Consider the following 13,912-nt stretch of genomic DNA (forward strand, 5'->3'; position numbering starts at 1 on the left):
AGTGTTACACTCGTCTGAGTCCTTTAGGTTCATCTTCCAGCAACAGCAAATAACTTACAGCTTACAAAGCTGCAACTCAAACATGTCTTTTGTCAGAAACACAGTTTTTAGCGGCAGCATTTCACATCCCGATCAGATGGGCAGCAGAATATATGAAATAATTCAAAAAGGCTGTCGGTGATGTCTGTCATTTTAATAACCAGCAATGAAAAGCTGCTACCTACATGCTTCCCGTTGCTAAGAAGAAGTGAGGAGACGTGAAAGGCTCGATGTGAGACGTGTTAGCGGCGGAGCTTAACACTTCTAGATAGCTCGCCAACCGGGAACCCGATCCAAATTGGAAGCGGCTAATCTCTATCTGACGGTGTTATGAGTCTTAAGTTGAAGCAACAACACCTTTATCAGCCACTCAAATCCAGTCCCGAACCATAGAATGAGTTTGTTTGGTTTGTTGCTTCTATGTTTACAAGAGGAGATGTTGTCCACCAGAATCACACACACACACACACACACACACACACACACACACACACACACACACACACACACACACACACAGAGAGAGTCATTACCAGGCCTTCAGAGGGTTTGATGTTGGTGAGGTGAACCAGCTCGAGGTGGGCCGACTGAGAAACCAGCGGGTCGGATGACACGCACACGATGTGCTCGCACACCTCCGACAGAGTCTTGCACTACCAGAGAAGAAGAGGAAGAAAACGTAAGGAGCAGCAGCACACAGAGCTTTAAAAACAAGCTGCACCCTTTGTTTGTCAGAATCAAACTGCAGCTCTTGTTTCATTATTAGAGGATTTCTCTTCGGCTTCACTGAGGAAATAAACCTGTTTCTCCTCATCTAAATGCAGTGTTGGAGGCGCTCGGAGCTTCCTGTAGCGCCTTAACTAGCATTTTTTTTAGCTTCGCAGATATTTGGGGTTTTACTCCACACCAGTGTAATGGAGGCGACTTTAATGTGCGGCGCCTTCAGCAAACCAAACAAGCAGAAAGAAGAATCTACTCGACGTGCTGTCGTGTTTACGGACCATTACGGTAGAAAGCTGTTAAAAAAAAACAAAAAAAAACACCGACGGCGTATTTTCCCTCCCAAACTTTTTTGAAAGAAACATTTAAAAACACACAGTGAGCTTCAGTGAACTCAAGATATTTGGGATGTTTGCTCCACGAGCGTCACCACGTTTAGGTTTTCTGTCCATCGTTACATGTTTAACGTGACGTTCTGCTGAACATCTGGACAGCCTGTTCTAGCACCAGAGCACCACAGGAACACACCTGGAACTAACAACGTTAACAATGACTTCGCAAAGCAATGCAGCAATTAGTGACTGTATTAATTAAACTGTAGCTGCCCCCCCCCCTCCCCCTCCCCAATCTGGGACCATCTGATCCAGTGTAAGTTTTCTGGAAGAAGAATTACGTTTGGGAAATGTGTAATTTGATTTAACTAATCTTTTAAAGGTTAGCCTAGCTTAGCATAAAGCCTGAAAGCAGCTAGTGCGAGTCTTTCAAACGACCGGCACTTCTAAAATAACACATTTTATTTAGTTTTCTTTAATAACAACACAAAACCAAAACATTTTGGTCACATGCGAGAACTTTCTTCACAAACAAAAAGTGTATTCTTCTGTCTCCGGTCTTGTCTCAGCTCCAGTTGATGACAAGACTGAAGAGAAGTCACGGTGCCTTTCTGTTATTGCTGGATTTTTTAAACTTTGGACGGAGCCAGGCTGGATGTTTCCCCTGCTTCCTGTCTTCATGCTAAGCTAAGCTAATCCCTTCCTGTCTGGAGCTGCGTGGCTGATATCAATCTTCTCATTGAAAGCACATATTTCTCGAGCATTACCTCTCAAAATACTACAAGATGTACCGTTGAGATGTACTAGATCCAGCTGCAGCTGGAGCGTCTGTGTTTGTGGAGTAGTAGTGTACGAGCGAGATCTTAAAAAATACAAAATAAAAGCGGGACGCCGCCCATCAAGCCATCAACGCAGAGCAAATGAGCGACAGCTGGCTGAGGAAGCAGGACTCACCACATGAAGGATTTTGTTCTCCGTCTCAAACACCGTACAGTCCTGAGGGAAAAGCAGAATTTAATGTGGCGCGAGCAGAACATCCTGTCTCGCACACACACACACACACACACACACACACTGTGTAACTGCTCTGTATACTGTCTGGGCCTCACATTACTGAACCCTACACCTGCACACTCTATACCCTCACAGATAGAAAAACAAACCAAAAAAACACACACACACACACCTACGCAAACAAACACATATATTTACACACACACACACACACACACACACACACATCAGTCATGGAGAAGACAGACTGTAAGGACGTAAATAGCAAAGAATGGAGTCTGAGGCTGCTGCATCCCACCCACACACACACCGCTCTTAGGGGGATATGACAACCATGGAAGAATAAGAGCTATCAGCCTTCAAAACACACACACACACACACACACACACTAACAGTTCCACACACCTGCTGTACAATGGTGGTGAGCTCCAGGCAGAGCTGAATGACATTATTTCGGGTTACTGAGTAGTCTGCCACTGCTGCAAAGGGAGACCTGGGAGGAACAGATAACACAGCAGTATGTCTTATAATGTTCCTGCTGCATCGCATAATGCACAGAGGAGACGGACGGCAGCATTGTTAGAGAGACGGATACTTTGCGAGCGCACAAACACGGACACACACACACACACACACACACGGACACACACACACACACATTCATGGGACGCAGGTTTTAAGACTCACTCGCGAGGGAATAACTCTCGCTGTAAGTCGGACAGGCTTTGCAGTAAAACAAACCGTAACGTGGAGCAGCGACAGAAAGAAAAGCATGACGTCATTTCACTTTGTTTGTTAGTCAGAAGCAGGTGACCACGTATGAACGGATGCAAGCATCAGCATGTCATCAGAGCTTTGTGTGCTTTATATGTTTCACGAAGAGTTTGACGTCGTTGATCTCCTTTGGAATAGTTTATATACTGTACGTATTTCAGTTCGTTTTTAGCATAAATGAACTGCTCTCCTGTTGTTGACTACGAAGACATTCTGTATTTGTTGTGACATGTTTGGAACCGGAAGGTGGTTATTAAAGACCTAAAAGCCAAATATTTGACCAGCAGTACCAGTACAAACTGTGCAGCGACACCAAGTTATCCAATTTACAATGATATTAAATTGGATTAAAGCATCAAATCCTCATATTTAAGAAGCTGGAACCAGAGAAGATGTGGCATTTATGCAACAGAATTACTGACTTGAACGATTAACCGATCAAAATTGTAAGTGACTGAATTTTCTGTGGTTCAGCAACTCGTTTAATCAACTAATTGTTGTAATAGAAAACAGACAGCCATGAATGCAACCTGCAGTTATCTTTGAAGCGTGGAGACAGTGAACCTCGGTGGATTTGTTGCGACGCTGCCAGTGGAACCATCACAGGAGTCAGTAAATGGATGTTTCTGTCAAAACTGACCTCCATGAGAACGGACGGGCCTCCACAACCTCATTCATAAAACCCTCGCTTGATGCCACACTTCACTGAAGAAAAGTCAATTCTCCCTCTCTGAACATGGAAGTGCTGCACACATGCACAGCCTCAAACCGTACGCCTTCACTGCGACAATTACCCAGAAATGACTCGTGAAATGTCCAATATTGTCCCTCAGTAGCGTGTCAAAGAATGAGACACGAGGACCAATTTCCACACGTCACACAACAAAGCTGTCGACCAAAATGAACAGCGTGAGGAAGGTCATTAGAACACATTCATGATCACCTCCCCAAAGTCTCCCTCCTGTCTGTCTGCAGAGTCACAGAGACGAGGGTCTTTAACTGAGGCCCTCTGCATATTGTGACACAACGGACTATGAACGAGGTGCCGCTGATAAGGAAACGCTAATGACTGCATTACTGAAAGTCATTAGCATAACTACATGATGCACGTTCACGCTGGATGACATACGCGTACGTTATGTCTGCAACCAGTGGTGGAGGACACATTCAGACCCTTAAGTGACAAACTATTACCACACTGTACAGATACTCTGTTACAGGTAATAGTCCTGCACTGAACATGTGACAATATGCAGGTATAATCAGGAAAATGTACTGAAATAATACAAATGTAAAGTACTTAATGACACCTCAATATTTCCCTCTGAGATGTAGCGGAGTAGAAGTACAAAGTAGTGTGAAAAACATAGTACAAGTACCTCTAATTTCTACTTCAGTACAGTACTTGAGTAAACCACTGGTTGCGTCAGAGTGGTTAAATGAACAACAGAAGCACACACACACACACACACACACACACACACACACACGTATTAAGACATCATTGTTCTAAAGACCTAGATTACAATCCGGCAACAGCCTCTAGTGTATAGTGTATCTGTGGTATGTGTGTGTGTGTGTGTGTGTGTGTGTGTGTGTGTGTGTGTGTGTGTGTGTGAGTGATTTAGGTCATCAGTATTGAGGCTGTGTGCTATATATATATATATATATATATATATATATATATATATATATATTGTCAGGCTCTAACTCTCAAACACCCCTGAGAAAACACTCAGATGATACTATGGCAAAAGGTACAAAAAAACCTCTAAAAACACTATATTTTTTTAATTCATTAATTCCCATATAAATTGCGAATAATCGTCCATAAATCCGCTGGAGATTGGAGTTAAAAAAGACGCTCGTTCCAACTTCAGAACTCGCCCGTTGATCCTGTTAAAAGTAACCCGGTGACAGTAATCTGTGTTTCTACAATGTGCTAACAGCTAACTCTGCATGTACTCTTCATGGTGCCAAAATGTAAACTAACATAAGCTAAAACGAAACGGGGCTCTTGGTACAGTTTAGCTGAGGGACTGACTCCATGGCAACATTATTACACTTCCTGTTTACATCCCCCCACAAACCTGATGGGAACTGTAGTTCCAAAAACAATAAGAGGGACAAAAACCATCAATTTGAGCTTTAGGAACCACCGATTGAATCTTTGTATGATTTGTTTTCATGTCATCTTAAAAGTAACTGGTGACGCCATGCTGTTAGATACATGAATGTAGAGGAATAGAACACAAACGTGTGATGGAGTAGAAGTACTACACTACTTCATATTTACATCATCAGCCAAACACAACAACTTAAAGTCTAGCAGCGGCCGTGTTATTACTGCTGCAAACCTTTAGTCATGGTGGAGTAATAATGCCACTCTCCTCGCTGACAGGTGTGACTTCTGCACAGCGACGTCTGTGCAAACAGACGTCGATATTTAGGATGCATTAGGGCATCAGAGGCAGGGGAAGGTGCCGCTTGTACCACGCTGTCATTTCATACATGAGAAGGTTGCAGAATGTCTTCTCGAGTCATTAGAGAGAAGCTAGAGAATGCTGCGCGTTCGCTGCCTGAACTGCTGGTGCACTCTTCCTGCATTCCCTGAGAGCTCTGATAACCGTCGGGTGGAAGATGAAAGTTCAGCTTTTTACGTGCTTTATGCTAATTTCCTGCTGGTGTGAACCACCCAGGAAACAGTCGTCCTGTGGGTATTAATACGAGACCAACACGCTGGGAAATCACAGCCTTCTTCCACATCGTTAGGGTCCATGAATGACTTCCCCCACGCCGCTGATATTGAGCTTGTTTAACACGCTCATTTGCTGTTCCTAGACGGTAGATATGCATTTTACACGATGACGTTAGGGATCGCATGTGAAACGTGCCGCTGTGCCATCAGCACCTGTCCTCGACGGTGTTCCGAACGCGTCGGTACGTCTCAGAGATGAAGACGAGAGAGGCTCTGCTGAGTCTACCACTTTCTCAGTGTCGCTTTGCCATTTACAGTTGCATCATCGCGCGGGGGCGAACTTGCATAAGTGCGTGTCAGTGTGTGCAGATGTGGGAGTGTGTCTGCAGAATGTGTGTGTTTTTGTGCAGAGTGCGTGGGTGTTTTTTTTCTATGGGTCTGAGTGAGCCTGTGGACGAGGCTCTGCATGCTTTTGTGCGTCTAGATGTCCTGAGGACAGATGGGCTTTTCAAGAAGACGATGTCAAAGACCTTTTTCGTTCGGTGTCTGACGTGCGTGTCACGGGCGGGAGATCGTGTCGAGTCATGAATAAATGAAGTGACAGGAGAGGAGAGGAGAGGAGAGGAGGGGAGAGGAGGAGAGAGGAGAGGAGGGGAGAGGAGGAGAGAGGAGAGGAGAGGAGAGGAGAGGAGGGGAGAAGAGGAGAGGAGGGGAGAAGAGGGGAGAGGAGAGGAGAGGAAGGAGGGAAGGAGAGGAGAGGAGAGGAAGAGGAAGGAGGAGAGGAGAGGAGGGAAGGAGAGGAGAGGAGAGGAGAGGAGAGGAGACGAGAGGAGAGGAGACGAGAGGAGGGAGAGGAGAGGAGAGGAAGAGGAAGGAGGGAAGGAGAGGAGAGGAAGGAGAGGAGAGGAGAGATGGAGAAACACGGTGAGAGAAAGCTCTGACATTTTTCTTCCCTTTGGGAAAAAACAAAAACACTTTGCTCCAAAGATGTCAACAAGCAGCAGCTGCAGGAGAGTTTGTGTTCTGCAAAAAAAACAAAAAAACCTTTGCAGGCGCTGGATCATCAGACTTCAACAGAGGGAAGATGAATAACTCTATAGTATCCACATGAAGCATTCAATACATTAAGGCTAACTATGAGTATCTTACTAATTGTTTGACTCGTTTAGCTATTCAGTTTAGTACAACAGAAGACTAAGAAAATGGAAAATATTCACATTTAAGAACCTGGAAACGGTAAACTCTACCACTATGTCACTCCTCTTGAGAGAGCACTGCTCTATTAGTTTGAGTACGACACTGAATGTGAACATATGCTTCTTACATTCCTTTTGTCCCTTTCTCTCTTATCTATTGCTCTCTTTGTACTTGTGATTTGTGAGTTGTGATTTTGGGCCGTACAAAATGACTTTTTTTTTTGCAGCTGCAACACTTCAATCTTATTTGTTATCTCATCTTATCTTAAACAATTAATCAATGATACGAATGGTTGCCTAAATAATTATTCATTTAAGTCAATCCTTTAAAAGGAGCCGTTGTATCTGGCTTCAGGCGTTGATGAAGCGCACTAGCAGAGGGTAAACACATCACCTGTCCAGCCAGGCTAGCAGGCTCTTGGCGGCGGTGATGAGGTCGACCACGGAGGTCAGCAGATCGTTGGGGAGCCGCCGAGAGGACCTGCTCTCCGATTGGCTGCTGCGGCGGCGGCCGGAAATGAAGTTCTGCAGGTTTTTGGCCGAGGCGCCGAGTTTGTGGGCCAGAGTCCTGACGCTCTCCGTCTCCAGACCTGAGTTCTACACACACGGGCGCACAGAGATCAGCTGATCCTGCAGACGCTGAACCGCCATGAATACTAATTAGGATCTGATTGGTCAACATGTTTATTCTGGTGAATATTAATGACTCATATTACATATTCGTGAGGGAGAAGGTCAGAGAAGGTGACTGCTGTTAAAACAACTTAACAGTGTCTTAGTTGGTCATGTTCACAAACATTTGTATGCAGGTATTTTCAGGATATGCATGCATATATTTCAGATTCTTGATTTGTTTTCATACACTACACAAACTCCCCGTACGCCACAGGCTGTACTTATCAGCAGTGGAAAGTAACTAAAGGTATATTTACTAAAGTGCTGTACTTAAGTAAAAGTTTGAGGTAATTGTACTTTACTCAACTACATGTCAGCAGGAAATATTGCAGTTTTTACCGCACTACATTTGACAAAATGAGTTACTTTCCAGATTTAGATTAATAATGCAAAATGTTATCAACAAAGAAATGATGATGTAATACTATTGGGTTAGATAAGACTTTACATAATTCACAACAATATATATATAAAGTCATTAAAATGAACTTTTCAACATCAAAGTTATGAACACATTAATCCATCAATTATTGTGTGTTATTCTTGTGCATCTATAGTTTGAAGCAGATCTGAAGTGGCAGTTTTACATTATTTTCTTCTCAGTTTGTGTCGGCTGGGATGCGATGCAGCTCGGTGACAATTTACTTTGCTCAATCTATCACATTGTGCATTCACGCAGAGCATTAGCGCATCCACAGCTGCAGCAGTAAGGACGGCTAATGAGGGTTCAGCTTTGCATTGAAACTACAAAACACACACACACACACACACACACACACACACACACACACAGAGACTCACCAGAGCACAGAGCAAGTCGACAGCCTCCAGGATGAGCTCCTGGTGTCCGATGCGAGACACTCCCAGCTCCTCCAGCTCGGCGTGGCTGATCCTCAGCAGCCTCTCCCCGCACACGCCTCCGTGCTCGAACACGCACACGTACTGCTGCAGGCAGTCGTCCAGACCTGAGGCCGACACACACGTGACTGGAGTTACTCGCAATACATACGCTCAGATACAAAGTGAGACCACGAACGCTGTGAGAATAAATACATCGTTTCCTTCTTCTTCTTCTTGAGGGACTTGAGACGAAACGTGACGTTTTGCTGTTGATGAACATGTCTGACCAAACACCTCTGCAGCCAGTAAACCTGAAGTACCATTGGTTGACCACACGTTTTCTACATTTTGCTACTATGTAGAAACCCTGAAATCTTTAACACCGAGGAAGTCAACAAGTTTCGGTGGGAACCGATGAAATTCACCCAATGCGCACAGGAAGCCCCAAGGGACTCTGGGAAATGTTTCACAACAAATCAGAATCAGCTTTATTGGCCATGTATGTGTGTGCATACATGGCCAATAAAGTGCATACATACATAGAATATTCACTGAACAAGAGAAATATAAAAACAAGGACATTAAAGACAACAAAGTAGAACAGAGAAACTACGCATAAACATTTAAGTACTATGTACAATATAAATATATATATATATATCGAAGAATATATATGAGCATAAAGAACAACAACAATGACAATGGACAATGGATTCGGGAAATTAGTGCACAAAGGTGATAAAAGTGCAAATGAAGATGCAATATATCCAAAGGCTTTTATGTTGTTTTTTTCTCCTTAAGGCTTTTTTCTTCATCATAATCTCATTCTGTAATGTGTAAATAGTTATTAGTTATTTAATACTTTGTACTGGAAAAAGCTGGAAACTGCATTTCCCAGAATTCCTTAGCGGCAATAACCATGGCTCCATAAAGCTTTGAGCTAGTTAAAGAATCGGTTCATCTCTGAGAGAAAGGACAGCAAGATAAATAAGTTGAAGTAAATGTTGGAAACAACAGTTGCCTGTTAGACATGCAGAGCAACATCAGCCTGGATTCAGACTCATTCCTTCTGACAACCTTGATAAATACAGCTTTAAAGGAGACATTTCATGCTCATTCTCAGCTTCAATCCTGTGTTTTGTTTCCATCAGAACATGTTTACATTCTTTAACGTTCACAGAACACAGTATTCTTCTCACACTGTCCGTGTGCATTCACCATCTGTCCATCTGTTTTAGCGCCTCTCTATTTAAGACCCCTTACCGAATATTAAGTCTGCTCTGATTGGCTTGTAAAAAAAATAAATATGGTGCGCCAAATGTTTGGCTTGTTGAATCACATGTTTTCTGATCCAAGCAGCCCAAAAAGACTGACGGGGTTGTCTTATAGCACCGTTTGTGAGTTTCTGGATGATTTGTCCCCTTTAAGGACTCAATGTCCCCCAAAAAACACATTCAGCCAAATTCAGCTGGAAAGAAGGGAAGTGGCAGGAAAGAGAAAAAGCAAGTGAGGTCAGTTAAGGTCGATCGACTCCTGGAAGTATCTTTTATGAACACTATCACACTTGTACATTATGGCCACACTGTTGCTTTAAGGCGTTTATATCCACTGCCTGTGATCATTTTTTTTTTTTTACGGCAATTATGAGAATACACATAAGTTAGAGAGATATGATGAGCCCTATGCACTCATCCCAACGACACGGTCCCTCTTCATGACCCGTCCACGGCCGAGGCGCTCCTCAGGACCCTCCCTGATCGATAGCCACACACTATTACATTACAGGTTTTCGGGCTGTCCTCCAGAAGCACTAATGCGCTTTTATTACCACACGTTTCACCTGCGCTTTCCCTCCTCAAAGTCAGCCTATAGGGGAGGACAGATTTCTTTTAGTGCCAGATAGACACATCTTCACTGCTGCTTATTCCTGCGCGTCTCGGATAAAACAACAGCTGCTGTGTCGTGTTTGTGAGACATTTCGGCTTGTTTGCACTTTTGTAGATTTCAGCCCGACGCTGTTTCCGAAACTGCGATAGGATTATAGGTACAAGTGTAGAGTACAGTTTGTTTTGAGAGACACCTGAGGGCCACAAGAGGCATTTAAGGTCTTCCTTTGTTTTGTTTTCCTTTTTTCTTTTCTTTTTTTAGGGAACCGACTCTGAGACCTGTTTCACCGTGCAGTGAGGGTGAAGAGAGAGAGAGAGAGAGGAAAGGAAGAGAGGCATTAGCTGTTTTCTTCTGAAGAGGAAGATAAAGATGATAAATAATACTTGGACTTTAATCATGGTCAGACACCTTTAAAAACCCATAATTGTACCTAAGCTCTCCACAGGGGACCATGCCGGTGTGTATTCATTGTAGCTCATAACTGCAAATCATGTCTTTTCTGACCCTTTTCAATGGTTGGTGAACAGATTAGACTTCATCCGCGTCATGGATTTGGCTATTTTTGTGCATTTTGCAACTTGTATGACCTAATGATTTAAACGAGGCAAGTGTTTGTTGATTCATCTCAAAAAAGAAAGTTACAGACGTCTCTGACAGTCAGTTAGCGAGCTTGTTAGCTCGTTAGCTTATCTTGATTGCTAACAGGACAATAACTACAGCTTGTACCATTGACTCCTGTTTCAAACTACAGTTAATGCTCAGGCAGAGAAGAGTTGAATAAAAGTAAAGGGTGCAACACAACACAGCCAATAAGCTACGGTGGCTTCCTTTATTTGGGGCTCTCCATCCCCTCAGAGGTCAGCACTGTCAACACGATTCGCTATTGGTCAACGGTGCAAATTCGCAAGTTCGCCAAACATGAATTTACTCTCCAAAAGGCCCTAAAAGGAAACTCGGTATCTGAATCAAGAGAATGGAACAAAGGAGGTAATAGATGGGTAATTAGGCAGCCGCCCAGGTAAGACTTAACTCTCTGCTGGGTTGTGTAACGTTCGTGTTGTGAGTGGGACGGTCTCTCTAGATCTGCGTGTTGTGAGTGGGAAGGTCTCTCTAGATTTGCAAGTGCGTGAGCGTGTAAGTGGGTGGGTGCGTGCTTCATTAAGGCGCGTGCTTGTGTGTGTGTGTGTGTGTGTGTGTGTGTGTGTGTGTCTGTCCGTCTGGCCTGGGTGGGTTTGCTGAGTCAAAGGAAAGCAGATCAAGACAGAGCGGCTCAGCTGCAGCCCCTGGCTCCCAAAACAATGAATGTATCCAGCTTCTAACCTCTTAACAAACAGCCAACTGGCACACACACGCACACACACACACACACACACACACACACACACACACACACACACCTCTGAGGAATGAGCATTGATTTCCCCCGCTTCAAGTCCCCGCTTTATAATACACTCATCTATCAAAACCACACTAACAAAGATGGGAGGGAGAAAAGAAGAAAAAAAACAGGTTGGCAAGAGAAGGGGAGAAAAAAGAGAAGTCGGAAAAGAGGAAAAGAAAAAAACCTCATAAGCCAGCTGCTAAATTGCAAACTATCTCTCTCTCTCACACACACACACACACACACACACACACACACACACACACACAGACACACACAGACACACCAATTCCATCTCTCATCAGCGACGAGAAAACAGCATTTGTCGCTTCCTCCCCCTCAACAGCCACTACATCTGAAGTCTAAATGAAGCGTTCAGTTTCAAAATGCCGTATAACGAGACGGAATACAAAAAGACGTCGCAGCCTGAAATCCATCAAAAAATTTCAAAAAACACGTCATTTTATCTTTTTAAAGCGTACATAAACAAAGCTTTTATGCTCTGCTTGCAATCAACTTTTGAATACGAGGCATCGTCTTTTCACCTTTATCTCATTTTGGGAGGAAACCAGACAAATTGATTTCACTATCTGGACCGCCAAACACTTCAAGTCGATGAGCGATATCTCGGCTGACGGCTCCCACTGACAAGCGTGAAAGGACTTGATGCTAATGAAGACATCAAACCGCTCAGATGTGATTTGTGTGGCTTCCAGTTTTAATGTTAGGGTCGCTTGAGGTAAACTTTAGGTTCATTTTCAGTGAATCATTCGACAAGAGGTGTCGTCTACCTTGTGAGATGTGTGTATTTCATGCTACGCACCACAAAATCACCTTGTTTTAATAAAGGATTGTGATGATTCAACATGAGATAGAGACTGCATCAGTTCCCACCCTCTTCACAGACGACTGCATAGTATAATCTACATACAATAATAATGTAAGACAAAGATATATTCCCTGGTTCACATGTCCATCACGTGGTATAAAAAAGCACATATTATACAAAAACGTTCATTTCTGTGCGTCAAGCGTGGAGCTAGAGGCAGAAGGCGATTAGCGTAGCTTAGCTTAAACACTGAAAGCGGGGGGAAACAGCTAGCATGGCGCTGTCTAAAGTTCAGAAATCAACCTGCATCACCTTTAAAACTCACGTAATTAATAAGTAGCCTATAATAAGTTAACCATATCAACTTAAAAGGTCAAAACATGTCAGGTTTGTGTTCACAACGTGGCCAAATAAAAAATGATTGAAGGTTTTAATACCCAACATTAAACTAAATAATTAAAACTACTCCATCATGACCAGCTATAATAATACATTGCTGCTTAAATGTTAATGAATCTTTATAAATAATTAATAATCTAATATTGTGAAGTGGATATTCTGCATGAGTACTACACCTTGCTGCTCATACCTCCAAACTAACGCATTTCAGACAACTCTGCATTTCACACACTTTTGGTCACGTTGTTATATTGCTATTTCTACTAAAGTTAGGCGTCCGAGAACCTTTTTCTTTCCCTCTCACGGCGTGTGTTAATGAGTGTTAATGGCAGCTGGTTCCTAATAGACGTGAAGCTGATTAAAACAATGTTGGCTCTCGCAGGCAAAGTGTTACTATAGCTGAGAGAGGCAGAGAGAGAGGCAGAGAAGCAGAAGGGGAGACGTACACTGTGTAGCAAAAGTTCACTGATAATCAGCATCGCTTATCTCTGGCAGTGAGGGAGAGCGTGAAGGCCCTGAATACTGATGAATCAAATTGTGAGCGACATGAGGGAGCACACACACACACACACACACACACACACACACACAGAGTAACTAAAACACTGCTGTACAGTTATACATACAGCATAATGACTGCTGCATACGATTCACTCTTTTACTGCAGTGGTACAGGAAACCTTTTTTTGTAATCCCCCAAAGCCTTGTCAGAACTCCATACCACCCATTTATTTCAACCATTTATATATTACTTTTAGCTATTTCACCATTTTGTCCATTACCTTCAGCTCAGACTTTCAGCCTTTTATTGTTTCAGCTAACTATTTCAACCATTTGTCGTAAAGATATCTTCCATTTATTAGCTAACAGCTAGCTAATAACCATGTATCCATTTATTTTAGCTAACTCTTTCAACCATTCATCTACTTTTACCAACAACATTCATCAGTTACTTTTAGCTAACTCGTTAAAAAACTAATCAATTACTTTTAGCTAACTAGTTCAACCACGAATCAATTACATTTAGCTAACTAGTTAAAAAACTAATCAATTACATTTAGCTAACTAGTTCAACCACAAATCAATTACATTTAGCTAACTATTTCAACCATTTGTCGTAAAGCTAT

The 13,912-nt window shown here is 43.0% G+C and overlaps 1 protein-coding gene across 1 annotated transcript in view; it reads right to left on the reverse strand.

Moving 5' to 3' along the window:
* Positions 1 to 13,912, reverse strand: part of cnksr2a (connector enhancer of kinase suppressor of Ras 2a) — a 41,021-nt gene that overhangs the window by 20,898 nt on the left and 6,211 nt on the right. Inside the window, exons 2-6 of the mRNA XM_068710241.1 lie at positions 8,251 to 8,414; positions 7,169 to 7,371; positions 2,512 to 2,599; positions 2,046 to 2,087; positions 573 to 692 (exon numbers count right to left, since the gene is read on the reverse strand). Coding sequence (XP_068566342.1) covers positions 573 to 692; positions 2,046 to 2,087; positions 2,512 to 2,599; positions 7,169 to 7,371; positions 8,251 to 8,414 — 617 coding nt within the window. The remainder of the gene's footprint in view (positions 1 to 572; positions 693 to 2,045; positions 2,088 to 2,511; positions 2,600 to 7,168; positions 7,372 to 8,250; positions 8,415 to 13,912) is intronic.

This window comes from Cebidichthys violaceus, unplaced genomic scaffold (assembly GCF_023349555.1).
Source record: "Cebidichthys violaceus isolate CVI_PGR_0920_01 unplaced genomic scaffold, fCebVio1.0.p SCAF_15, whole genome shotgun sequence".
Classification (NCBI taxonomy): Eukaryota; Metazoa; Chordata; class Actinopteri; order Perciformes; family Stichaeidae; genus Cebidichthys; species Cebidichthys violaceus.